This window comes from Hyperoodon ampullatus (genome assembly GCF_949752795.1).
Source record: "Hyperoodon ampullatus genome assembly, chromosome: 7".
NCBI classification, from domain to species: Eukaryota; Metazoa; Chordata; class Mammalia; order Artiodactyla; family Ziphiidae; genus Hyperoodon; species Hyperoodon ampullatus.
In genome coordinates this window covers 58490486-58515385 of record NC_136920.1, presented here as the reverse complement: position 1 = coordinate 58515385, position 24900 = coordinate 58490486, and the positions used below count along the sequence as shown (strand labels likewise).

The following is a 24900-nucleotide window of genomic DNA, read 5'->3' as shown; positions in this document are numbered from 1 at the left end:
AAACTAACAACATTGTAAAGCAATTATACTCCAAGAAAGATGTTAAGAAAAAAAGAAAGAGGGGCTTCCCTGGTGGCGCAGTGGTTGAGAGTCCGCCTGCCGATGCAGGAGACACGGGTTCGTGCCCCGGTCTGGGAGGATCCCACATGCCACGGAGCGGCTGGGCCCGTGAGCCTATGGCTGCTGAGCCTGTGCATCCGGAGCCTGTGCTCCACGACGGGAGAGGCCACAATGGTGAGAGGCCTGCGTACCGCAAAAAAAAAAAAAACAACCTTATTCTAAACGTTAAAAAAAAAAAAGATGTTAAAAAAAGCAAAGATGAACCTCCCATTAGGTTCGAACAGCTCCCTATACCCCTCCTTCATAGTTTTATCCCAGTTTATACTTGGATTTTCAGTACCGCTTTGCTCACTTCCCCTTCCTGCAAATGTAAGTTCCATGAAGAAGGGGACTTGTCGGCCCTTTTTACCACTGTACCCCCAGACCTGCCACAGTACCTGGCCTGTGTAGAAACTCAACAGACAATGACTTAATAAATGGATAAGTGAGTCCTACTACAAAAAAAAAAAAAAAAGCTAGAGGGGATAAAGGAACATTGGGGATGGAGGGATGGAGTGCTTGGAGACGCCTCCTGTGTTGCAGGAGCTGGGCCCTGGGGAAGCTGTGTGTGCTTCAGGTCTTGGGTGCTAGACAAACTACAGGAGCTTGTGGAGTCAGTGCAAACCAGGAACAAAACCCTCTTTTTCTGCAGTATCTCTCCTTTGCCCTCTATTGGCATAGCTTAACATCTTGCTGGCTGGCAAAGGAAAAATCTAAAGGCCTCATCCAATTTTTCAGAACATGAAATAAAGGGTGCATGAGAGCTAAGAGACAATAAGTTGATAACTCACACAAAAAGTTAAAAAGAAAATAAATGATTAAAACTTCTATAATAGATGAAGATAATTACTAAGAATCAGAAGAGCCAACAAGTTGGTTTCTTGCTGAAATAGTTGAAGCAATAAAACATTTATATTGTTTCTGAGTTCAATCTTTCTGTGAAACAAAAATCTCAAAATGGGCATCTTAATGGGCAATTAGAGGGGTTTTCAAGTAGCACTGACAGCATGATTTTTGCCTTTGACATCAACTTCAGAACCTAAACCTTACATAAAATGCAACTCCACTGAAAGTAGAAGAGCCAAGATTTGAGTTACTCTGATACTCCTTTTTCTGTTATGTCTGTGATATGCTATACTGCTTCTCAGGAAATGAGCTAGTATTAATAAATATGATAGAATCCCCCTAGAAGTCATCTACCAAAATTGTGGTACATCCAGTTACTGACTAGATAATCTTTCATAGCATCCTTTTATTTTACTCATTTCTGTTATGAACCAAAAATTTTAGCCTTAAATTTAACTCCAAAGGAATATTAAACTATTATTTGTTTTTGCTTATAAAATTGCGTGGCTTTATCTCCCGTTTAGATTGTCTGCAGATGCTACCACTACCCTATTCACATCTGTAATTGTTGTATGAGATTTTTAAGATTAATTCCTTCATAAATAATTAATAACATTTATCTTTGCCATTCTGAATACTGTGGAGACCATATCCGAATGGCTGTGTCCCTACATTCACAACTGCTGTATTTGGCTAACATTGTGTGAGTGCCTGAGATATGTAGTGACAGTCAACAAGGCAAAACTGTCTTTTGAAGTTGACTGACTCACCCACTCACAAAAGAAGACAGTAGAGACAGTGGTCTCTAGAAACACACCTTACTTACCTATTGCTATAGCATGGAAGGCCCATATGGAAATAAAAACCAAAGTTCCTGCTTTACTTCTCATTTTCAAAGCTTTGAGGTTTGACTTTGTTAAATAGATCCACTCATAAAGACTGGAACAGAAGCCAATAAAAATTAGCTCTGAACATCTTTCTAGTTTCTCAGAACACTAAATTTGTGTTCATACTTCAAACAACTTTACATAACAAATTGTAAATAATAGTTAACTCTTGAATAGCACTTTACTCTTTTCAAAGTAGTTTTACATTCAGTGTCTCAGTTAATCCTCAAAGCAATCCAGAATAGTAACTGATATTCTTATCTTCATTTTATAGATGTTGAAACTTTATCTGAGAGATTAAGTAGCTAATCCAAGTCCACATAGTAAAATATAAACTGGGGCTGCAATTCATCTTGTGACGTCAAACTTCACTACATTACAGTGCTTAAAATTGTTTTCCTGTTTTATGGATGGGGAAACTGAGGCATAGAGCAGTTAAATGATTTGTCCAGAATTTCAAGCTTAGGTTTAAAATAAAGGTATATGTTTATGTAATTGTACTAAATGTGTGGAATAGTGAAGGTGTGATGTAAAGGAAAATTAGAAAATTTTGGTTCTTAGTCCTTAAACTTCCATTTATCAGAAGAGCTAGCTGTGTGGCTACCCTGCAGGGGTGGGGTGTTAGGAGGTTTACATAGGTACATTTGCAAGATGCTCCAGTAGACCTTTACAGTCCTAGGACTGTTAGTTACAGATCAAAGGAGAGAGTTAGGAAAGAAAACTATCTTTACGGTGTTGTCAGAGTACATTCCATGCTTTTTTTCCTTCTCTTTGCAGAGATGTTGGCAATGTGGTTGAAGCCATGTATGGGGACCTTCCTCCTCCAATTATGCTCATTGGACATAGCATGGGTGGTGCTATTGCAGTCCACACAGCATCATCCAACCTGGTGCCAAGCCTCTTGGGTCTGTGCATGATCGATGTTGTGGAAGGTAAGTTTTTTTAGTGCTGAGCAAATCAAAATCTTTGACTTACAGAGACATCCATGGTAGATTATTGTTATCTTGTTTTTATTTATTATTGACTTCTCTCATCTCGAAGTATGTTCCTCTGTCTTTTATATCTTTTTTTTAATGTTATTTTGTGGCAGAGGCATTCCCAGTCTTTTTTTATTGGGATACAATGGACATATAACTTTGCATTAGTTTCAGATGTACAAAATAATGATTTGATATATGTATATATTGTAAAATGATCACCACAATATGTCTAGTTAACATCTATCACCACACATAGTTACATATTTTTTTTCTTGTGATGAGAACTTTTAAGATCTATTCTCTTAGCAACTTTCACATATGCAATACAGTATTAACTATAGTCACCATGCTGTATGTTACATCCCTAGGACTTATTTATTTTATAACTGGAAGTTCGTACTTTTCACACCTTCACGCATTTTGCCCGCACCCCACATTATGTAATAATTTTACATGTCATCAAAAACTCTTCATAAACATCTTTTATGGCTGCATAATATTTCAGTTGTATGTATGTCCCATAATTTTATTTAACATCTAAAAAGAAACCGCCATGTCTTTTATGACCCAGCATCAGAAGTCACACTATTGCTCATATAAGTCAGCCAGCCCTATTCAGTGTGGAGGGACTGTTGAATACCAGGAGGCAAAAACCATTGGAGGTCGTCTTGGAAGCTGGCTATCACATCAGTCTTCTGAATTTTCTTAAACTGCTTCCTTTTTTTCCCCCAAGTGCCACATAATTCTGCTGTCATTGAGGGGAGATGTATACAGTTGACACATTAAGTATAAATGCTCAGAATATCTTAAGTGCTGTGGTTAAAATTTTTTGTTTAACATCTAGGTACAGCCATGGATGCACTTAATAGCATGCAGAATTTCTTACGTGGTCGTCCTAAAACCTTCAAGTCTCTGGAGAATGCCGTTGAATGGAGGTAACCCACAAATCTATATTGTCTATATTTTAAATGTTAGATTGTAGCTTTCCTTTTTCATCAGCTCAAGCACCAAGTTGAAAGGAATATTTTAATTCCCATGCCTTAGCTTTATTGTAGTATCATGTATGGAAACATTTACATAAGGAGCAGATTTTTTAAAAAATATTTTAAATGTTTCAGACTTGGCTCAGTTCTCTAAAACCCATCCTTTTTCCAATACACTATAGTACCTCCTAGAATCTTAACAATTATGGATCATCTGCTGTCTAGCTGTTCCCATCTCTAAGGTGGGAGTTTGGACTAAATGAGATTCTAAGGCCTTTTCCATCTCTGATGCTCCATGGCTCTAGATTCACTTTCTGTGTTCCAGAGAAGATGGAGAAACAGATGGTTGTGGGTTCCCTTTACAGTTTTTATTTGGATTTTGCATAAATAAAAACCCTTTGGCTAAATGGTTCTCATAAAAATTACTGACAGAATTGTCTATGGCTTCCACTTAAGTAAAGGCTGTTCAGTTATTAAGTATACACTAATTCAATCAATTATTTGAATATTTATTAAATGCATTTATATTTATTGAACACTTTGTGCTAAAGGGTAATGATTCAAAGATGAGTAAAGCACTGTCCCTCCCCCCAGGATATCAGTCTTGGGATAAAATATCTTCAGTGTCCTGTCTTCCTACCTATCCCTCAAAATCCATTTCTAGTTCCCTCTCCAGAACCCTTCCTATAACTCCTACAAACCACCCAGGTCCCTCCTTCGGCAAAATTGCTAAAGACCTTTAAGTGTGTATTATATTGTACTGTTTACCCCTTAAGTCTTCTAATCCTCCTGTAAGGGATATGCTTATATTGTTAATTTTCATTTCTGTCTTAATGCCCTTCCTGCATCATAAGGTCAGAAGCTATTCTCTGTTTCTTTTGTACTTTCATATAGCATATAGCATACTGCTGGCTGCTTTAGCAGGCAGAATGTATCTGTTTACTGAGTCAGAGATATCTAGTGGAAATTAAGGACTTGGTAAATATATCCTAGGGATTCCTCCTAGGACAGAGGATCTCATGCCAAATATGGCTCGCCAGAATGATATTTGTGTTTGATATGGTTGCTTTTGCCTCCCCTGTTCACTACTGTGATGCAAGATGTACTCTTGGAAGCACCAAAAATCTCTCCATCTTGAGCAGCCACACTGAGAATGTGGCTGCTGCCAGCTCAACATGAACCTTGGGCACCCTGCCTGCTTCCCCAGTAACAACTAGTGAGAAAATTATTCCAAATAACTTAAAATTTATTCAGTAAACATTTTTTTTTTTAGTACCTAAGATGTGTCAGTGCCTGATCTAAGAACTGGGGATGAATCAGGCTTAGTTCCTATCATCAAAAAACTGGAAACATACATACAAGTAAATGCATAAACACAATACAATGAAGAAGGTACAGAAGACAGGCACCCAAACCAGCCTGGGGGTCATGATGAACCTTTTGTTAAGGGGAGATAGAGTCTTGATTCTAGTGCCAGATGTAGGGTAGAATAGACATTCCACTTGTTGAATGTTAAAATGTTCTGGGTTCTATGAGAGCCACTGATTTCTAGACACTTTGTGAGCCTAAGAATCAGAAAGACTACAGTGAAGTTTTTGGTAATTTTGTTTTGTGTCTGCTGGATATCTGAATCAAGTTTATGACTCATGGCCATTTTGGTTATTCTAGATAATTTTTTTTTTGAAAAAAAAAAGGTGTTGAAATACAAGACCAATCTATTTAAATTCAGTAAAGATTTAAAGCAAAGTGAATTTCTGCTTTTGCCCTCTTGGTCATCCAAATGAGAGGCAGTAGGGTGTAGTCATTAAGAGCCTGGGTTTTAAAATTTGAAAAAGAATAGATACAGGTGTATATATAACTGAATCACTTTGCTGTACACCTGAAACTAACACAACATTGTTAATCAACTATACCCCAATTTAAAAAGTTAAAAAAAAAAAAAGAGCCTGGGCTTTGAGGTCTGATATGGATTTGCATCTTGGTTCCACCACCTGGCTATTCTGAGGAAAACAGAATAGGGGAAGGAGTGGGGAGTAGGGGTGATAACAAAAGTGAGAAATTGGTTAGGAAATAATTATAGTTGTAGGAAAGAGTAATGATGGTAATCATAGACTTTGATGGCAACAGAGGAAGTTATGTGGTCATATTTGGAATGTAGTTTGAAGGTAGAGCTGACAGACCTACCTTATGGATAGTGTGTTGGGAGAGGGGGTTGGGGAGATGCCGTATTCAAGGATGACTTCTAGGTTTTTAGCCTAAGCAATTGGTGAATGGTAGAGACAAAGAGCAGCAGATTTGAGAGCAGGCAAGGGGCAGGGTATCAGGATTTTTGTTTGGATAAGCTGAAATGCTTATTATACATCTAAGTGAAAATGTTAAGTAGGCACTTGTATACACTAGTTAGAAGAGGTTGAGCTAGAGATAAATTGGAGAATCATCATCACATAGATGGCATTTAAAACCAAAATATTGAATGTAGTCAGCTAGTTGATAGAAAAAGATCCAAGAACTGAGCCTTGTGTTACTCTACAATATTGAGAGCTTGGGAAGGAAAGGAAGATCCAACAAAAGAAACTGAAAAGACACAGTTGGTGAGATAGAAGGAAAGCAAGAGAGCAGCATAGCAAGTGTTTATAGAAAGAAGGAGAGGGGATCTAGGTCAAATGCTGCTGAGAGATCAAGTAAGAAATGACCATTAGGATTGGCATGATGGAGGTGACCTTGACAAAGGAAATCTCAGAAAGTAGGAGATAAAAACCTGATATAAGTTGGTGATATTGGCTGAGGAAAGGATGGGAGGTGACAAAGTGGAGAAAGCATGTAAGATAACTTTTTTGAGAAGTTTTGTTGTATAGGAGAGCAGAGAAATGGGGTAGTATCTAGAAGTGAATATGGGGTTGAAAATGTTTTTAAAGGCTAGAGAAGGTTTTTATTTTTATTTATTTTTTGATGTGGATCATTTTTTTAAAATATTCATTCATTCATTTAGCTAGCTAGCTAGCTACCTGTGCTGGGATCTTTAGCTGCGGCATACAAACTCTCAGTTGTGGCATGTGGGACCTAGTTCCCTAACCAGGGATGGAACCTGGGCCCCCTGCATTGGGAGCGCAGAGTGTTAGCCACTGGACCAACAGGGAAGTCCCCTAGAGGATGTTTTTAAAGGATGTTTTATAGTATTCACTAGAGAAAAAAATAATGACATAAGAAAGAGACAGGATAAGTAAAGGAAACGAGGTCTTCATAAACAAGAGAGGATGGGAAACCAGTGCCCAACATTGGCCTTGAATAGGAACAGAGATATTTCACCTATTAAACAGTCTTCAAAGGCAGAGTATATGATTATAAATACTAGTGGATTTGTAGATTGAGTTTGTGGTAGAAAAATGACGTAGTAGTTCTGATTGCCTCTGTTTATCATTAAAATAAGAAACAAAGTCATTATCTAAGGGGGGGTACACTAAAATTTTATGTGATTTTTGTTTGTTTGTTTTAAGCTAAAAAATGAGATTTGAAGAAATGTGTCCTTGTGGGCCTGCTTCAGGTGGTGTTTTCAGTTCCCCCTGGGACATGTAGTCTTTTTGCTTGGGCCTCAGCCAACTCTGAGAAGACTAATCTATATTTATAGAGTCAAAGCTCCTAAGTTCCATCCTGGCATGCAAGACCCTCTAGGAGCTGGCCCCTGCATGCCTATCCTTATTCTGTCACACTACTCCTTTACTCTCCTCTGCTCCTCCTTGCACTCTGCCTTCTAAAATCATCATCCTGCTGACCTTTTCACATCACAGTGTCTTCATTCACAACGTGCCTTCTGCCTGTTTTGCTCTGACCACCAGCTTTTATCTTCCGCTTAACTTATCTTCAGTCCTCAGTTTAGGCAAGACATTTGGGAAGCTTTCTCTAACCTCATTTAGAATAAAGTGGTTCCTTTGAACCTTGCCTTATTATATTAAAATTATTTGTTGTATTTCTTTCCCTCACTGAATTATGTGCTTCTTGAGCGCAGGCCTGGCACATAGTATCCTACTGGTAAATATTTGCAGAACTGAAGTGATTTTAATGCCTTTACTTAATTTTTACTGCTTGGCTTATAGCCATAATAACCAAGTAGGAAGTAGTGGTAGTCTCCATGGTAAGCTACATTGGTAACCACACCTTTTTAGTAGATCGTACAGAATCTGAAGAATTATTGATTTGACCCGGGTGACATGATAAGATAGATGCTGAATAACCTCCTCTCTCCTGTCTCACTTTTCTCTTCTAGTGTGAAGAGTGGCCAGATTCGAAATCTGGAGTCTGCCCGTGTCTCAATGGTTGGCCAAGTCAAACAGTAGGTCTTATTTTGCCCCCTTGGGCTGGTTAGAGGCTGAAACATGGTGAGGGAATTACAGATTGCTTTTATTGTCGTATACCTATTCTACCATCTTGGTGAATGCCTTCATTATTTTAGATAATTTTTATAAGTGAGCTCATTAGGGCCAGCTATATAGATTTTCTTTTTTTCTTTCTTCTTTTTTGAAGAAATCCCAAAGCCAAATAATGTCTTCTATATAATACTGGATTACCTTATTAGCACAACTGTAGTTGTTAAAAGGTGAAGAATACCAGAGAAAGGACGTTAAATTAAGTGTTCACTCTAGTGCTGGCAGCTATGGTTTCATTCTTTTGTTTTTTAACATCTTTATTGGAGTATAATTGCTTTACAATGGTGTGTTAGTTTCTGCTTTATAACAAAGTGAATCAGCTATATGTATACATATATCCCCATATCTCCTTCCTCTTGCGTCTCTCTCCCACCCTTCCTATCCCACCCCTCTAGGTGGTCACAAAGCACCAAGCTGATCTCCCTGTGCTATGCGGCTGCTTCCCACCAGCTATCTATTTTACATTTGGTAGTGTATATATGTCCATGTCACTCTCTCACTTTGTCCCAGCTTACCCAGCTTACCTTTCGCACTCCCCATGTCCATTCTCTATGTCTGCATCTTTATTCCTGTCCTGCCCCTAGGTTCTTCAGAACCATTTTTTTTTAAGATTCCATATATATGTGTTAGCATGTGGTATTTGTTTTTCTCTTTCTGACTTACTTCACTCTGTAGGACAGACTCTAGGTCCATCCACCTCACTACCAATAGTTCAATTTCATTTCTTTTATGGCTGAGTAATATTCCATTGTATATATGTGCCACATCTTCTTTATCCATTCATCTGTCGATGGACACTTAGGTTGCTTCCATGTCCTGGCTATTGTAAATAGTGCTGCAGTGAACACTGTGTTACATGTCTCTTTTTGAATTATGGTTTTCTCAGGGAATATGCCCAGTAGTGGGATTGCTGGGTCATATGGTAGTTCTATTTTGAGTTTCTTAAGGAACCTCCATACTGTTCTCCATAGTGGCTGTATCAGTTTACATTCCCACCAACAGTGTAAGAGGGTTCCCTTTTCTCCACACCCTCTCCAGCATTTATTGTTTGTAGATTTTTGGATGATGGCCATTCTGACGGGTATAAGGTGATAGATACCTCATTGTAGTTTTGTTTTGTTTTGTTTTGTTTTGTTTTTAACTTACTTATTTTTGACTGCGTTGGGTCTTCGTTGCTGCGCATGGGCTTTCTCTAGTTGCAATGAGTGGGGGCTACTCTTTGTTGCAGTGCGCGGGCCTCTCATTGGGGTGGCTTCTCTTGTTGTGGAGCCCGGGCTCTAGGCACGTGAGCTTCAGTAGTTGTGGCACGTGGGCTCAGTAGTTGTGGCTCACGGGCTCTAGAGCGCAGGCTCAGTAGTTGTGGCGCACGGGCTTAGTTGCTCTGCAGCATATGGGATCTTCCCAGACCAGGGCTTGAACCCGTATTCCCTGCATTGGCAGGCAGATTCGTAACCACTGCGCCACCAGGGAAGCCCTCATTGTAGTTTTGATTTGCATTTCACTAATGATTAGTGATGTTGAGTGTCCTTTCATGTGTTTGTTGGCAATCTGTATATCTTCTTTGGAGAAATGTCTTTTTAGGTCTTCTGCCCATTTTTGGATTGGGCTGGTTTTTTTTGATATTGAGCTGCATGAGCTGCTTGTATATTTTTGAGATTAATCCTTTGTCAGTTGCTTCATTTACAAATATTTTCTCCCATTCTGAGGGTTGTCTTTTCGTCTTGTTTATAGTTTCCTTTGCTGTGCAAAAGCTTTTAAGTCTCATTCGGTCCCATTTGTTTATTTTTGTTTTTATTTCCATTTCTCTAGGAGGTGGGTCAAAAAGGACCTTGCTGTGATTTATGTCATAAAGTGTTCTGCCTATGTTTTCCTCTAAGAGTTTGAAAGTGTCTGGCCTTACATTTAGGTCTTTAATCCATTTTTTTTTTTTTTTTTTGCGGTACGCGGGCCTCTCACTGCTGTGGCCTCTCCCGTTGCGGAGCACAGACTCCAGACGCGCAGGCTCAGCGGCCATGGCTCACGGGCCTAGCCGCTCCGCGGCATGTGGGATCTTCCCAGACCGGGGCACGAACCCATGTCCCCTGCATCGGCAGGCGGATTCTCAACCACTGCGCCACCAGGGAAGCCCTCTTTAATCCATTTTGAGTTTATTTGTGTATGGTGTTAGGAAGTGTTCTAATTTCATTCTTTTACACGTAGCTGTCCAGTTTTCCCAGCACCACTTATTGAAGAGGTTGTCTTTTCTCCATTGTATATTCTTGCCTCCTTTATCAAAGATGAGGTGACCATATCTGTGTGGGTTTATCTCTGGGCTTTCTGTCCTGTTCCATTGATCTATATTTCTGTTTTTGTGCCAGTATATGGTTTTATTCTGATAAGAGTCTCCTTCTAAGCCAAACCTGATTGTGAGGAAATTATATTATAAAAGCTTTGTCATAGCCTGAGTGAAAGCCAGATTTTAAGGGTGAGCTAAGATTATTTAGCCCAATTGATCCTCCTAGATAGGGTTACATCAGTCCTGGGTATTGCTATATAGTCACAAAATAAACTTTAGGTGAATTGGGAAAATGTTGCCCACCAGGGCAAACAGCACAAGAGTTGATGAAAATGATAATGGCATTATTGAATGCCTGCTATTTGCCAGGCACTGTGCAAGGTATTTTATATACACTGTGTAAAATTTAAAACCTTGTGTAATGGAAATCTTTCAAACATACACAAGTAGAATAATATAATAAACCCCAATGTACCCATTGCCCATCTTCAACAGTTATGAACTCATGGACAGTCTTGTTTCATCTGTGCCCCTATTTATTTCCCCTAAGGACAAAATATATTGAAAGAAATTTCAGATAAACATAATTTCCTTTGTAAGATTTTGGTATGCTCTAAAAGGTAAGGACACTTTAAGCACAATCACAAGACTGCTGTCACACCTAAAAAAATTAACAGTTCCTTAATATCATCAAAGGTCTTTAGTATTCACTTACCTGATTATCTCATAAATTTTTTTAGTTCAAACCATAATTATAATAGGGTAAATACATAGCAATGGATTGATAAATCTCTTAAGTATCTTTAATCTATAGGTTCCACTTTTCTCTCTCTTTTTTTTTCCTGGCAATTTATTTGTTGAGGAAACCTAGTTGTTTGCCCTTTAGAACTTCCCACCATCTGGATTTGCTGATTGATTCCTCAAGGTGTAATTTAACATGTTCCTTTATTCCCTGTATTTTCTGTAAATTGTTAGATCAGAGGTTTGATCAATCTTAGGTTTGTTTGTTGTTATTTTGGGTTTTTTTATTTGTTTGCAAGTATACGTGATATCGTATACTGCCATCAGGAGGCACATAATGGTCTGGTTGTCTCTTTTATTTTTTTAATGTTAGTAGCCATTGATGATCACTACCTAGATTCATTCATTCATTCATTTGCACTATCTCATTTAATCCTTACCATACCTCTTCAAGGTAACTATGGTTTTATAGGGGAGGAAATGGAAGTTCAGAAAGGTAAAGTGACTTTCCCGGGATCACTAGCTAATGAATGATAGAGCTCATATTCAAATTCCCGTGTATTTGACTTCAAGGCCTATATTATGGAATTTATATCCATAATATAAAAAGGGAAAGGGAAATTTGAGTAGTAATATCTGGCAGGCACAATGCAGAGGTTTTAAATAAGCTGTGAGGCTGCTCACTTTTCAATGCTTAAATATTTTGATATCTGACTTGTCTAAGCAGTGGTAAAGCATTTTGAAAGGGAGTTAATTTACATGGCTTGTATGCAGGTAGTTCGCTGATTTCTAAATTTTTATTTCAAGTGGTGTTTTCTCTAAATATGTAAACCTATGTATGTAAGAGTCTGTGTTTTAATTGTGACATAGATATCCGCTGGAATCTTCTTGCCCTTCTTGATCTAGGTATAATTCTCTTGAACCTCCCAATCCACTCCCAAAGCAGCACGCAGGCTCAGCAGTTGTGGCTCACAGGCTCTAGAGCGCAGGCTCAGTAGTTGTGGTACACGGGCCTAGTTGCTCCGTGGCGTGTGCGATCTTCCCGGACCAGGGCTCAAGCCCATGTCCCCTGCATTGGCAGGCAGACTGTCAACCACTGCACCACTAGTGGCCCTGGTTATTGTAATTGCCAGTTTCTGTCAGCTCATTGAAAGTGGGGGCCTTTGGGCTTCCCTGGTGGCGCAGTGGTTGAGAGTCTGCCTGCCAATGCAGGGGACACGGGTTCGTGCCCTGGTCCGGGAAGATCCCACATGCCGCGGAGCGGCTAGGCCCGTGAGCCATGGCCGCTGAGCCTGTGCATCCAGAGCCTGTGCTCCGCAACGGGAGAGGCCACAACAGTGAGAGGCCCGCGTACCGCAAAAAAAAAAAAAAAAAAAAAAAAAAGTGGGGGCCTTTTACCAATCTGTTTGAGCCTTGTTCTACTACAGGCAGGGTACAGTAGAAGAGCACTATGCTTTAGAGTTAATTGGGCCTGGATCTGTCTCCCAGCCTCATCCACTCATGAGCTAAGTGATCCTGGACAATTTTTTTAACTCTTCAGAGCTACTTTATGGGATTGCTATGAGGATTATATAAGATAATGCCAATAAAACTCTTGTCACCATGCTTCAGGAAACGGTTACTCCCTTCCGTGGGTCAGTATTGATGCAGGAACTGGAAACCAGCCCTTGGAGTATAGTCAAACATTGATGATGACTTCCACAGTCCTGGTCAACTTTTGTACATTTTAAAATGCACATTTTTCACACCCTCCTTCTCCCAGGAGCACTGTTAAGTTTTAACTAATATTTGATTATAAAAGGCCATAAATATCAGCATCTCTAAGGTAATTTGTGTGTAGAAGAGAGGTGTGTGATAACACTTTTTTTTTTTTAAAACATAGGTGTGAAGGAATTACAAGTCCAGAAGGCTCAAAATCTATAGTAGAAGGAATCATAGAGGAAGAAGAAGAAGACGAAGAAGGAAGTGAGTCAGTAAACAAAAGGAAAAAGGAAGATGACATGGAGGTGGGTGAAAGCCTGTATTCTTGGAAGGGTGGGTTAGGGAATGGTTCAAAAGTGTGTAAGGTGTGAAAGGGAGGTAACATTGTTCTTTTTGTCCATCGTTAGGAGAAGAAGATACTATCGTAATAGATACTTAGATTAACTGTAAGATATAAAGCACTGTTGATGGCTCTGAAAAATTGGAACATAAAACTTACAGTACTACCCTACCCTCAAGCAGACTGCTTTCTCATCAGGCCCTTTCTCACCTCTGTACTTATGTTCCTGTGATTTATCTCATGAGAAAATCCCATTTCGTACCAGTCTACCCTAAACTTATCCCGATCCTGCCCATCTTTCAAAGTGTATCTCCTTGGGGAAGCTTTCTGACCCCGTTTATATTAGTCCCTCTGCAGTACAGCACTGAGAGTCTGTAGGACACACCTTAGCACTTTCTTTTCTGAAGTTGTGACCAAGTCATAGAACTGATTTTCATAAGCCACATTCAAAATATTATGGTTTTCTTATAGTCATCCCTAGAATGCAGATTCAGTGTCCTCTAATAACATAAGAATTGTCTCCCAACAAAAATAACCTATGTATATTGAGGGCAGGAACTGATGTTCTGTGTGAATTTCCTTCAGCGTATAGCTCAGGGTTGTGTGCATAGTGAGTGTTTTGTGAGAACTTGCTGAGCAACTGATTTGAGGACAACAGTGGGAAGGGGGGTGCTTTTTCTGGGAAATGATGAGTGAGTGTGAGCCACAGACTTTCTGGGATGGATTATGAACATCTTACTAATGACGGAATTAGTAAGATGTTACTAATCTTACTTACGTATACTTGGTGTATACCACATATTCCTTTGCATTTGGAGATGCTAGTGTTAGCAAGGAGGAGAGTGCATTTTTTTTTAAACAGTATTTTTAATTTAATGAGGATCTTCTTGTCATCCTTAAGATCAATGTACCTCTTTGTACCTCTTTGGAGTTTACAAAATTATAAATAATACATGATCAATTTGCCCTCCAACACTCTGTGAGGCGAGGGGAGACCTTTTCTCACATGTTAACACTATAGAAACTGAGACTCAGAGATGAAGAGATTTGTTCAGGGTAATCAAGTAGTGTTTAGGTGATTTGAGACTGATACAAACTATCAGTTACGTTTTACCTTTTTTGTGCTAGGATCTATACTGAATGCTTCACATTAATATCTCTAGTTCTCATTTTGCCTCTGCATTGTAGATATTAGCAGTTTTACAACTCAGATGCAGATACTTGCTTATGGCCACATATAAATAGTGCTAAAACACATCTAGATCCTCTGATTTTTAATTCCAATTCATTTTTTCCTTATAATTTTTTATAGGGCCTATTGTATAGGGTTTTATGAACTCCAGCAGTTTTGTTAGGAGGACAGACTGAGGCATATCAGTCAATGAGGAGCATAGCTAAACATTCTCCACCTGAGGAAGGACACAGAGCAACTCCAGTAGTCAACAACTTCTTGCAACTAGTAGATAAGTCCTGGAGATCTGATGCACAGCACAGTAATTATAGGCAACAATACTGTATTATAAACTTCAAAGTTGCTAAGACACTAGATCTTAATTGTTCCCACCACAAAAAAATTATAATTATGTGACATGTTAGAGGTGTTAGGTAACACTGTGGTGGTAATCATATTGCAATATATAAATGTATCAGATCAACATGTTGTACACTGTAAACTTAAACAATGTTGTATGTCTGTTATATCTCAATAAAGGAAAAATAAATAAATAAAAATGGAGAAAATGTTAATAATGCCAATTAAACTTAACAACAACAACAACACAAAAAACCAGGCAAAGCTTCATAGGGGCATCTCTATTTAGCACAATATAAAAAATTGTGTTTCAAATGACCCTGAGGCATACATAAGAGGTCAGTTGCATCCACTCTGCTCTGTAAAAGAAAACAAGCTATACATTTTTATTGGGGATGGGGAGAATCTAATACAAAATGGTTAAAATACAGAAAAGAAAGGGAAAACATTTAAGCTTTGATCCTTAAAGGAATAAACTTCACTTGTCCAGGAGATATTCCTTTATGCATAAATCTCTCTCTTTTTCGGACTGCTTTATTGAAAGGTAACTCATCCAAAGTTTACCATTCAGTGATTTTTAGTACAGTCAAAGTTGTGCAACCATCACAACAATCTAATCTTAGAACATTTTCATCACTTTTAAAAGAAATGTCTTACTCATTTGCAGTCACTTCCCATTTCTCTCCATCCTTTCCAGATCTAGGCGATCACTAATCTACTTTCTGTCTTCACAGATTTGCCTAATCTGAGCATTTAATATAAGTGGAATTATGCAATATGTGATCTTCCATGACCGACTTCTTTCATCTTCGCATAATGTTTTCCAGGTTCATTCTTGTTGTAGCATGTATCAGTACTTCATTCCTGTTTATGGCTAAATAATATTCCATTGTATAGATAGACCTTTTTTTCAGATTTATTGAGGTATAATTGCCAATTAAAATTGTAAGATATTTAAAGTGTACAATGTGAGGAACAGAGGCATTGTGAAAGGATACTCCTCAATGAGTTAACACATCCATCACCTCACAGATTTACCTTTTTTGTGTGTGTCTTTGAGGACATATAAATTTACTCTCTTAGCAGATTTCAGTTATACAATACATTATTGTCAACTATAGTCACTATAATTGTGTTTTATATTGATCAGATCCTCAGACCTTTTTCATCTTATAACTGAAAGTTTATACTCTTTTACCAACTTCTATCTATTCTTCTACCTTCCAGCCCCTGTCCTGGTAACCACTTTGATAGACCACACTTTTAATCCATTCATCAGTTAATGGACATGTGGGTTATTTCCACTTTTTGTCTATTAGGAATAATGCTGATATAAACATTTGAGTACAAATTTTTGCGTGGGCATAGGTTTTTATTCTCTTGGGTATATACCTGTGAGTGGAATTGCCAGATGGTAACTCATTTGAGGAACAGCCATTCTGTTTTCCAGAGTGCCTGCATCATTTCATATTCACAGCAGCAGTGTATGAGGGATCCAGTTTTTCTGTATCCTTGCCAGCACTTGTTACTGTCCTTCTTTTTGATTATAGCCATCCTAGTATGAAGTGGCATCTCATATCTGTGGTTTTGATTTACATTTTTCTAATGACTATTGGTGTTGAACATCTTTCCATGTGCTTATTGGCCATTTATGTATCTTCTCTGGAGAAATATCTCTTCATATCTTTTGCCCATTTTTAAATAGGGTTATTTGTCTTTTTATTATTGAGTTGTATTTGCGGATGAAATCTAGTATGCATTTGGGAGCAGCTTGTGAGATTATGCTGTCTCTGTGGAGCTGATCTCTTATAAATGACTCATAAATGGGAAGCACTGCATGCAGTAGGACAGGCTGAGGTTCCAAGTTGAAATGAAAATTAGTGTTCATTTCAAAGTGTCCTGTGCCTGGAAAATATTAATAGAAGAGAATAGAATGAGTTGTTTAGTGAGATCTAGAAGATCTTAGTTTCCTGACTCCCCATCCAGTGATCTTTTTCTTTTTTTTAAATTGTGGTAAAAAACACACACAACATAAAATTTACCATCTTAACCATTTTAAAGTGTATAGTTCAGTAATATTAAATATATTCACACTGTTGTGCAACCAGTGTCCAGAATTTTCTTATCTTGCAAAACTGAAACTCTGTACCCATTAAACAACAACTCCCCTTTCCCGCTTCCCCCAACCCCTAATAATCACCATTCTACTTTCTGTTTCTGTGAATTTCACTATACTTTAGATACCTAATATAAGTGGACTCATATAGCATTTGTGATCATTAATGATCAATGCAAATCAAATCAAATGTAAATCAAAACCATAAATATCACTTTGTACCCATTAGGGTGGCTACTGCCCAAAAAAACCTAAAATAACAAGTATTGGCAAGGGTGTGGAGAAATTGGAACCCTTGTGCACTATTGGTGGGATTACAAAATGGTACCATCACTATTAAACATGGTATGGCAGTTACTCAAAAAATTAAAAATAGAACTACCTATGATCCAGCAATCTCACTTTTGGGTATATAGCCAAAAGAAATGAAAGCAGGGTCTTGAATAGATATTTGCACACCCATGTTCATAGCAGCTGATCTCTTAATAATAAGTGCTGTTGGAATATCTTTTCATGTACTTATCAGCTGTTTGTACATCTTCTTTGGAGAAATGTCTGTTCAAGTTCTATGCCCATTTTTAAATGAGGTTATTTGATTTTTTTGTTGTTGAGTTACAGGAATTCTTTATGTCCTTTGGATATTAACTCCTTATGAGTTACATGACTTGCAGATATTTTCTCCCACTCAGTGGTATGCCTTTTCACTCTATTGATTGAGTTCTTTGATGCACAAACGTTTTTAAGTTTGATATAGTCCATTTATCTATTTTTACTTTTGCTGTCTCTGCTTTTGGTTCCATAACCAAGAAATCATTGCTAAGTCCAATGTCGTGAAAAGTTTCATGACACTTTCTTCTAGAACTTTTATAGTTGTAGGTTTTTATATTTAGGTTTTAATCCATTTGAGTTAATTTTTGTATGTTGTCCAACTTCATTCTTTTGCTTGTGGATATCCAGTTTCCCCAGCACCATTTGTTGAAAAGACTGTCCTTTCCCCATTGGGTGGTCTCAGCATCCTTATCAAAGATCATTTGACTATATATATGAGAGTTTATTTCTGGGCTCTCGAAGTTTTTATTCCATTGCTCTATTTGTCTGTCTTTATTTCAGTACTATGCTGTTTTGATTACTGTAACTTTGTAATATATTTTGAAATCAGCATGAGTCCTCCAATTTTGTTCTTCTTTATTAAAATTGTTTTGGCTATTTGGGGTCCCTTGAGATTCTATATGAATTTTAGGATGAATTTTTCTATTTTTGCAAAAAATGCCATTGGGATTTTGATATTGTGTTAAATCTGCAGATCATTTGGGTAGTATGAACATCTTAACCATGTGGTGATCTTTAATACAATATATGCTGTCTCATGCTCACTTCTAGATTTTCATATTTTGGTTGATATGTGGTCATCTAATTATTTATTTCAGTTATAATATTTCAAAATTTTGATGCAGAAAAGTATAGAAAACCTTTTATTTGTTCAGCTTGTATTTGATGAGTGCATATTCTGTGCCATCTACTTTATATCGAGATTTAACAGATACTGACATTCTGTCACATTTGTGTCAGATTTCCTTTTTTAAGTTACTGTTGCAGGAACATTATATCATTGTCATAAATAAAAATATAAGAAAACATGTTCTATGAACAAATCAACATATTTTCAGTTTTCCGTTCCAGTTCTTTCCCAAAGTATACCATATTTTTCCAGTAGTAATCCTAACTTAGATGACATGTTGTACTCTGCTTCTTTCACTTAATACTATATTGTAAGCATTTTTCATACTACAATGTGTTTTTTTAGTTATTCTTTTGATGATGTGTTCTTTTTGCCAAATGAGTATAAGAAGCTCAATCTTGGCCTTACCATTTACTAGGTTTGTGGTCTTAAGAAAGTTTCCTAGGTTCACTGAAACTAATAGAAGTTAAAAGTAAACTTCTGATTATCTAAACATGGAAATTACAACAATAACCTATGTCACAAGGCTGTTATAAGGATTAAGTGTATATTAAAATGTCAGGGACATGGTAAGCTCTTAATATTTGCTAGTTTCCTTCCCTTTCCTTTTCCCAGGGACCTAGTTTTTATCCTGTTCCTCCAGGGGTTGCCCTCAGAGACTCAAAACTTGCTCTTATTCCTCCAGACCAAGAAAGACCATCCTTACACTTGGAGAATTGAACTGGCAAAAACAGAAAAATACTGGGATGGCTGGTTCCGAGGCTTATCCAATCTCTTTCTTAGTTGTCCTATTCCTAAATTGCTGCTCCTGGCTGGTAAGTGTGTATGTGTTTTTATTAGTCAGCTTGGGCTGCCATAACAAAATACAATAGACTGGGTGGCTTAAACAACAGATTAATTTTCCCACAGTTCTAGAGGCTGGAAGTCTGAGATAAGGGTTCCAGACTGGTCGAGTTCTGCTAAGAGCTTTCTTACTGACCTGCAAACAACCACCTTTTCACTGTGTCCTTACATGGCAGAGAGAGTGAGAACAAGCTAGCTCTCTGCTGTTTATTCTTATAAGGACACTAATCCTGTCCTATGAGGGTCCTACCCTTATGACCGCATTCAACCTTAATTACTTCCTCATTTAACCTTAATTACTTCCATATGTCCAAATATGGTCACATTGTGAATTAGGCCTTCATCATATAAATTTTGGGGGAACACAGTTGAGTCCCTAGCAGTGTATGTATATTGTCATCTCAGCATGTCTTTGTTAAAACTATTTACCAAATGGGTAGCGACTTCCAAAGTGAAGTACCATCCTCACTCATTTGTGCCCTTTCTCCTCCCTTTGCCGAATCCCTAAACCTAACTAAGCATAAGCATCCACCTGGTATGGCCGAATTCTGGCCTGGCCTCTACCTGGTCAAGCCCAAGTCCTTCTCCTTGAGTGGTATAAGGATATTCTGAGTATAATGGAAATTTGAAAAGTAAAACCCTATTTTCGGAAACCAGCTTAAACAAGCAAAGTGGTTACGGGGAACCTCAGCCTAGAAAGCTTCATGTGGTGAGAATATACCCTCAGGGAGTTAGGATTGGCATTAACATGAATTGCGAATGTCATCATGTTTACAACTCTATAGCAATTTTTACTTCATTATTGAACAGCAAAGCCTATTTCACACAGCTTTTTTCTAGCAAGCTACTTATGGATTCTCTTATTTTGTTCTAGGTGTTGATAGATTGGATAAAGATCTGACTATTGGCCAAATGCAGGGTAAGCCATGAAGAAATTATGTTCCTAGGTCCCCTGAGGGCAGAGAAATGGGCAGAGTCATGTGGAAATTTTCCATCTAAAAATGGGAATTATACTACCACATATGCCTCAGAGTTGTAAGGATTAAAGTGAGGCAATGTCTTTGAAAGGGGCATTATAAACTATAAAGTACTCTGTGTAAATATACAGTATTGTGAAAGGAGATATTCTGAATACTGATCAGTATTTTTATTATTGTTAGAATTCTTAGGAAAGGGAAAGGTCCAAGATAACCCAGATACAAAAAGGTTGAACTCTATTTAGAAGACAGCATAACGAGGTGGTAAAAGCAAGGACTCTGAGAACTGCGTCTGAGTATTGCTTCCTTCCTGCTAATTTTTTTGACCTTGGGCAAGTTACTTGACCTGCCTTAGCTTTAGTTTTCTCAATCTATAAAATGAGAAAATTGATGGCAACCTCACAAGGATTGTGAGGTATAATGAGTAGGAAAGTGACATGTTGTACTTAGGTCCAGGTGTGTTGGCTAGATGACTGTGGAGGTAGTGGAACCAATTTCGTGGAAGTTTTTGGCTTTAGTACAGATGAAAGGCCTGGTGAAGGTGAAGTCAATAGGCACTGGCAACTTTGGGTTATAGGAAGAAGAGGTGCCAACTCCAAGGCCCAGGTTTAGAGCTTAAGCAGATTCTGTTCTTGACCTTCCTTCTTTTCTACTTACTCTCCCTGGGCAATCTCATGGCTCCCATTTATACCCTGATAACTCCCAAAGCTAAACATCTGACTCATACCTCTCCATGTATCAAACCTGCTGGACATCTCTACTTGGATGTCTCATGGGCCCCTCAAACTGTTCCTTGAGCTGTCCTCAAGCTCTCCACAGAGAATGGGGCTATTTTCCTTGATAATAGTTGTTCAAAGGCCTCTGAATGATTTATCAAACTCTGACCTTAGACCCTCATACCATACCCTTCCCTTCCCCCAACTAATAGTGTCCTGAGACCTTGAGCAGGACCATGGGCTGGGACTATGTGATTTTTTTGGCACTGATGTTGGTAATTCTATTTTATTTTATATATATATATATATATATATATTTTTTTTTTTTTTCTGGTACGCAGGCCTCTCACTGTTGTGGCCTCTCCCGTTGCGGAGCACAGGCTCTGGACGCGCAGGCTCAGTGGCCATGGCTCACGGGCCCAGCCGCTCCGCGGCATGTGGGATCTTCCCAGACTGGGGCTCGAACCCGTGTCCCCTGCATCGGCAGGCGGACTCTCAACCACTGTGCCACCAGGGAAGCCCCTATTTTATTTTTTAATTTATTTTCGGCTGCATCAGGTCTTTGTTGCTGCACGTGGGCTTTCTCTAGTTGCAGCGAGCGGGGGCTACTCTTCGTTGTGGTGCATGGACTTCTCATTTCGTTGGCTTCTCTTGTTGCGGAACACGGGCTCTAGGCATGCGGGCTTCAGTAGTTGTGGCACATGGGCTCAGTAGTTGTGGCTCGTGGGCTCTAGAGTGCAGGCTCAGTAGTTGTGGCGCACAGGCTTAGTTACTCCGCGGCACGTGGGATCTTCCCGGACCAGGGCTCAAACCCCAGTCCCCTGCATTGGCAGGTGGATTCTTAACCACTGTGCCACCAGGGAAGTCCTGATGTTGGTTATTCTGAGCTTAGACATTTTTCCTTAAATTCAATCAAGCAAACCTTTTCTAAGCACTCTTTCTGTGTAAGACCAGTGCTTGATGCTGGGCGCACAGAAGAATCAGACATAGCTCTTGATACTATCTGAAAGCAGTTAATCTCGACTAGAATAGCATTTGGAATCAGTGTTGATCACCAGCCTTGGAAGCAGACAGTCCTGGGTTTGTACCACTCTTACTGGTTTTGTGCCCTGAGTGGATTGCTAATAACTTCCTTAATTCTGAGTTTCTTCATCTCTCAAATGGAGATAATGAAATATCTCAATTCAATTGTGTGAGGTTTAAATGAGAAAATGTGGGTGAAGTAAAATAAATGATGGCTTCATTGTGTCCAGGAGGCACTCCTGATACCTCATTAAATCCCTCCTGTTTCCCTAGTAAGGTTTATGCCAAGACCACCTTCTCTTTCAAAGCATCCCAGGAGTATGTATAGAGAGTGATGACATCCATAAAACAAAAGGAAATGGCTAAATCACCACAGATTCCAAACCACAGCCTTCCCAGCACTGTTTAAACCAGATGAAGTAGTTACTGAATCCTAGAAATCCAGCACTCATTGATGGTGCAACTTAGGTGAATGATTTAGGCTCTCTGAACCTAAAGTTCCTCATCTGTAAGATTGGCGGGGAGGGGCTTCCCTGGTGGCACAGTGGTTAAGAATCCACCTGCCAGTGCAGGGAACACGAGTTCGAGCCCTGATCCTGGGAGATCTCACATGCCATGGAGCAACTAAGCCTGTGTGCTACAACTACTGAGCCTGCGCTCTAGAGCCCGCGAGCCACAACTGCTGAGCCCACATGCCACAACTACTGAAGCCCACGTGCCTAGACCCCATGCTCCGCAACAAGAGAAGCCACCGCAATGAGAAGCCCACACACCGCAATGAAGAGTAGCCTCCACTCGCAGCAACTAGAGAAAGCCCGCATGCAGCAATGAAGACCCGATGCAGACAAAAATAAATAAATAAAATAAATTAAAAAAAAAAAAAGATTGACGGGGATTGGAAATATGCCCACCTCATAGAATAATTGTGAGGATTACCCATGATTATGTTATTTTATGTGTACTGGGTACAGCATTGTTAGTATGTGTGAGTTCTCCCTGATTCCTTATACCCACTCTTCCAAAGAGGAGTGAAAAATGCAGCCCCAGTCATCAAGGTTTGAGTTGTAAGTTTTATCAGGTTATTTGCTCAGTCGTTCATTCATCCAAGACTTACTAAGCACTTATTTAATATCTAGCCCTGGGTTGGGCCCTATTAGGGATATAGAGCAAGTAATGATATTAGCCCTGTTCTTATAGAAATGACACACTCCTGGGGAGGCAAGCACCAGTGGCATATAGATATTAGCTTACAGAACAACAGGGGCACAAGCTGCTCTGTGTTTGGATCCATTAAATGCATTAACAGTAGTACATGAGGAGATACAGGGGAGAGGGGACTAGGCTGGAGCACCCAGAGGCAGCTTACTGCAGGAAGAGGGGCATAAGCAGGACCTTACTGGAGGGAATGGTCTTAGTTCCTCTGCTGACTAATTAAGTGGCCTTGGGCAAATCACTTCACTAATCATGGCCTTGGTTTCATCATCTCAAAAAAGAATTTCAGTATTTGTCCTGCTTAATTTTATAGGATAAATTTGAGAATCAACTTAAAAAATGGATAGATGAGTATTTTGAAAAAAAAATTTAAAGCACTGTGTAACTGGGGTAAGAATCCCAGATTGTGATAACCAGAAGGACTTCCAGAGCTTACTCCCTTATTTTGAGGCTCTGAGAGTCTGCTCTCTCTACCTATGGGAGCTCTGGGTCCCATATTCTTTAGTCTCCTTAGAGATCTTGCTTTATCAATCATTTCTGTTCATTCTTAATAACTATCACATTAGTTGTGAGCTTACAGTGTTCTACAGGACAGTGTGAGAAAGTGCCTAGGACCGTGTCTGGCACATAGTTAAGCACTCGAATGGTAACTTATTATTGTAATAATAAATCTCAAAGTCCTTAACATGGCCTACAAACCCCTTAATGGTATGGTCCCTACTTACCTCTCCAGCCTCGTTAATTCTCATGAGCACTGTGCCAAAGTTTTTCTTTTCAGGAGCAAATACCATTTCATCCTTCTTTCTTTGTGTAAGTTATTTTTTCTGTGTGGGAAGCCTTCCTGGATCCCTATTTGATTGCAAAGCCCCTCTTCCTGTGTTTTTCCAGTTCCATACTGTGTTTTTCCAGTTCCATATGCTCTGTGTTATCATAGGAACAACATGCTGCATTAAAATGTTGGTTTTTATGTTTTGCTCTCCCACTAGACTGTAGTGTATACAGGAACTGTTTCTATGTGTCTGGCCGAAAGTAAATGCATACTAAATAGGTGTAGAAAGAAAAAGTGAAGGGAAAATGATTTGCTCAAGGTTATAATTTCAAGTATTACCATCCTCCTCAAAGGCTAGGTGTAATTGGGTCCAGAGTATTGGCAGGGAGGGGATGGGGGAGTTCTGGCCTCTTGGAGTGACCTGTGAGGCTGCAGAGATGGTAAGGAGAGGACCATTTTAGTCCCTGAGGTGGCTTTGGTTTGTATCTTCCCCAGGGAAGTTCCAGATGCAGGTCCTACCCCAGTGTGGCCATGCAGTCCATGAGGATGCTCCAGACAAGGTGAGTCTGGTGCTTGATGAATGTAAAGGGACAACGTGGAATAACTGTGGATCTCACAGAAGATAGAACCAGCCTCTGAGTCAGCCTGTGTCGCCTGCAGCAGCTGCTGTGGGGCCTACACAGATGGGACTCCACCAGCTCCCCAGACCTCTTCCTGGCAGCTGCTTCTGGTCTTGGCTTTGTGTGTATGGGCTGAGGAGTTACTGGCACCCTGCTATTTCACCCAGGGCCCTATGGTTAAGATCTTAAGCTCTACTTCTCCATTGCCCCCGAAAGCCAGATGGTAGAAGGGATAATCGGGTAGAAACTGCTCCCTAAACCACAGTCACGGTTAGGAATTAATATGTGCTCCTCCTGTAGGAAAAAAGTTCTTTGCAACTCTAAGGGGATAAATAAGCCTTCACATCATTCCTCTTGACTT

General features: G+C 39.2%; 1 protein-coding gene across 1 annotated transcript in view; it reads left to right on the top strand.

Moving 5' to 3' along the window:
* Positions 1-24900, top strand: part of PPME1 (protein phosphatase methylesterase 1) — a gene marked incomplete at both ends in the record, with an annotated part of 75012 nt that overhangs the window by 48280 nt on the left and 1832 nt on the right. The window contains 7 exons of the mRNA XM_079707798.1: positions 2610-2764; positions 3657-3747; positions 8057-8122; positions 13115-13238; positions 19065-19194; positions 20097-20141; positions 24415-24479. Coding sequence (XP_079563924.1) covers positions 2610-2764; positions 3657-3747; positions 8057-8122; positions 13115-13238; positions 19065-19194; positions 20097-20141; positions 24415-24479 — 676 coding nt within the window. The remainder of the gene's footprint in view (positions 1-2609; positions 2765-3656; positions 3748-8056; positions 8123-13114; positions 13239-19064; positions 19195-20096; positions 20142-24414; positions 24480-24900) is intronic.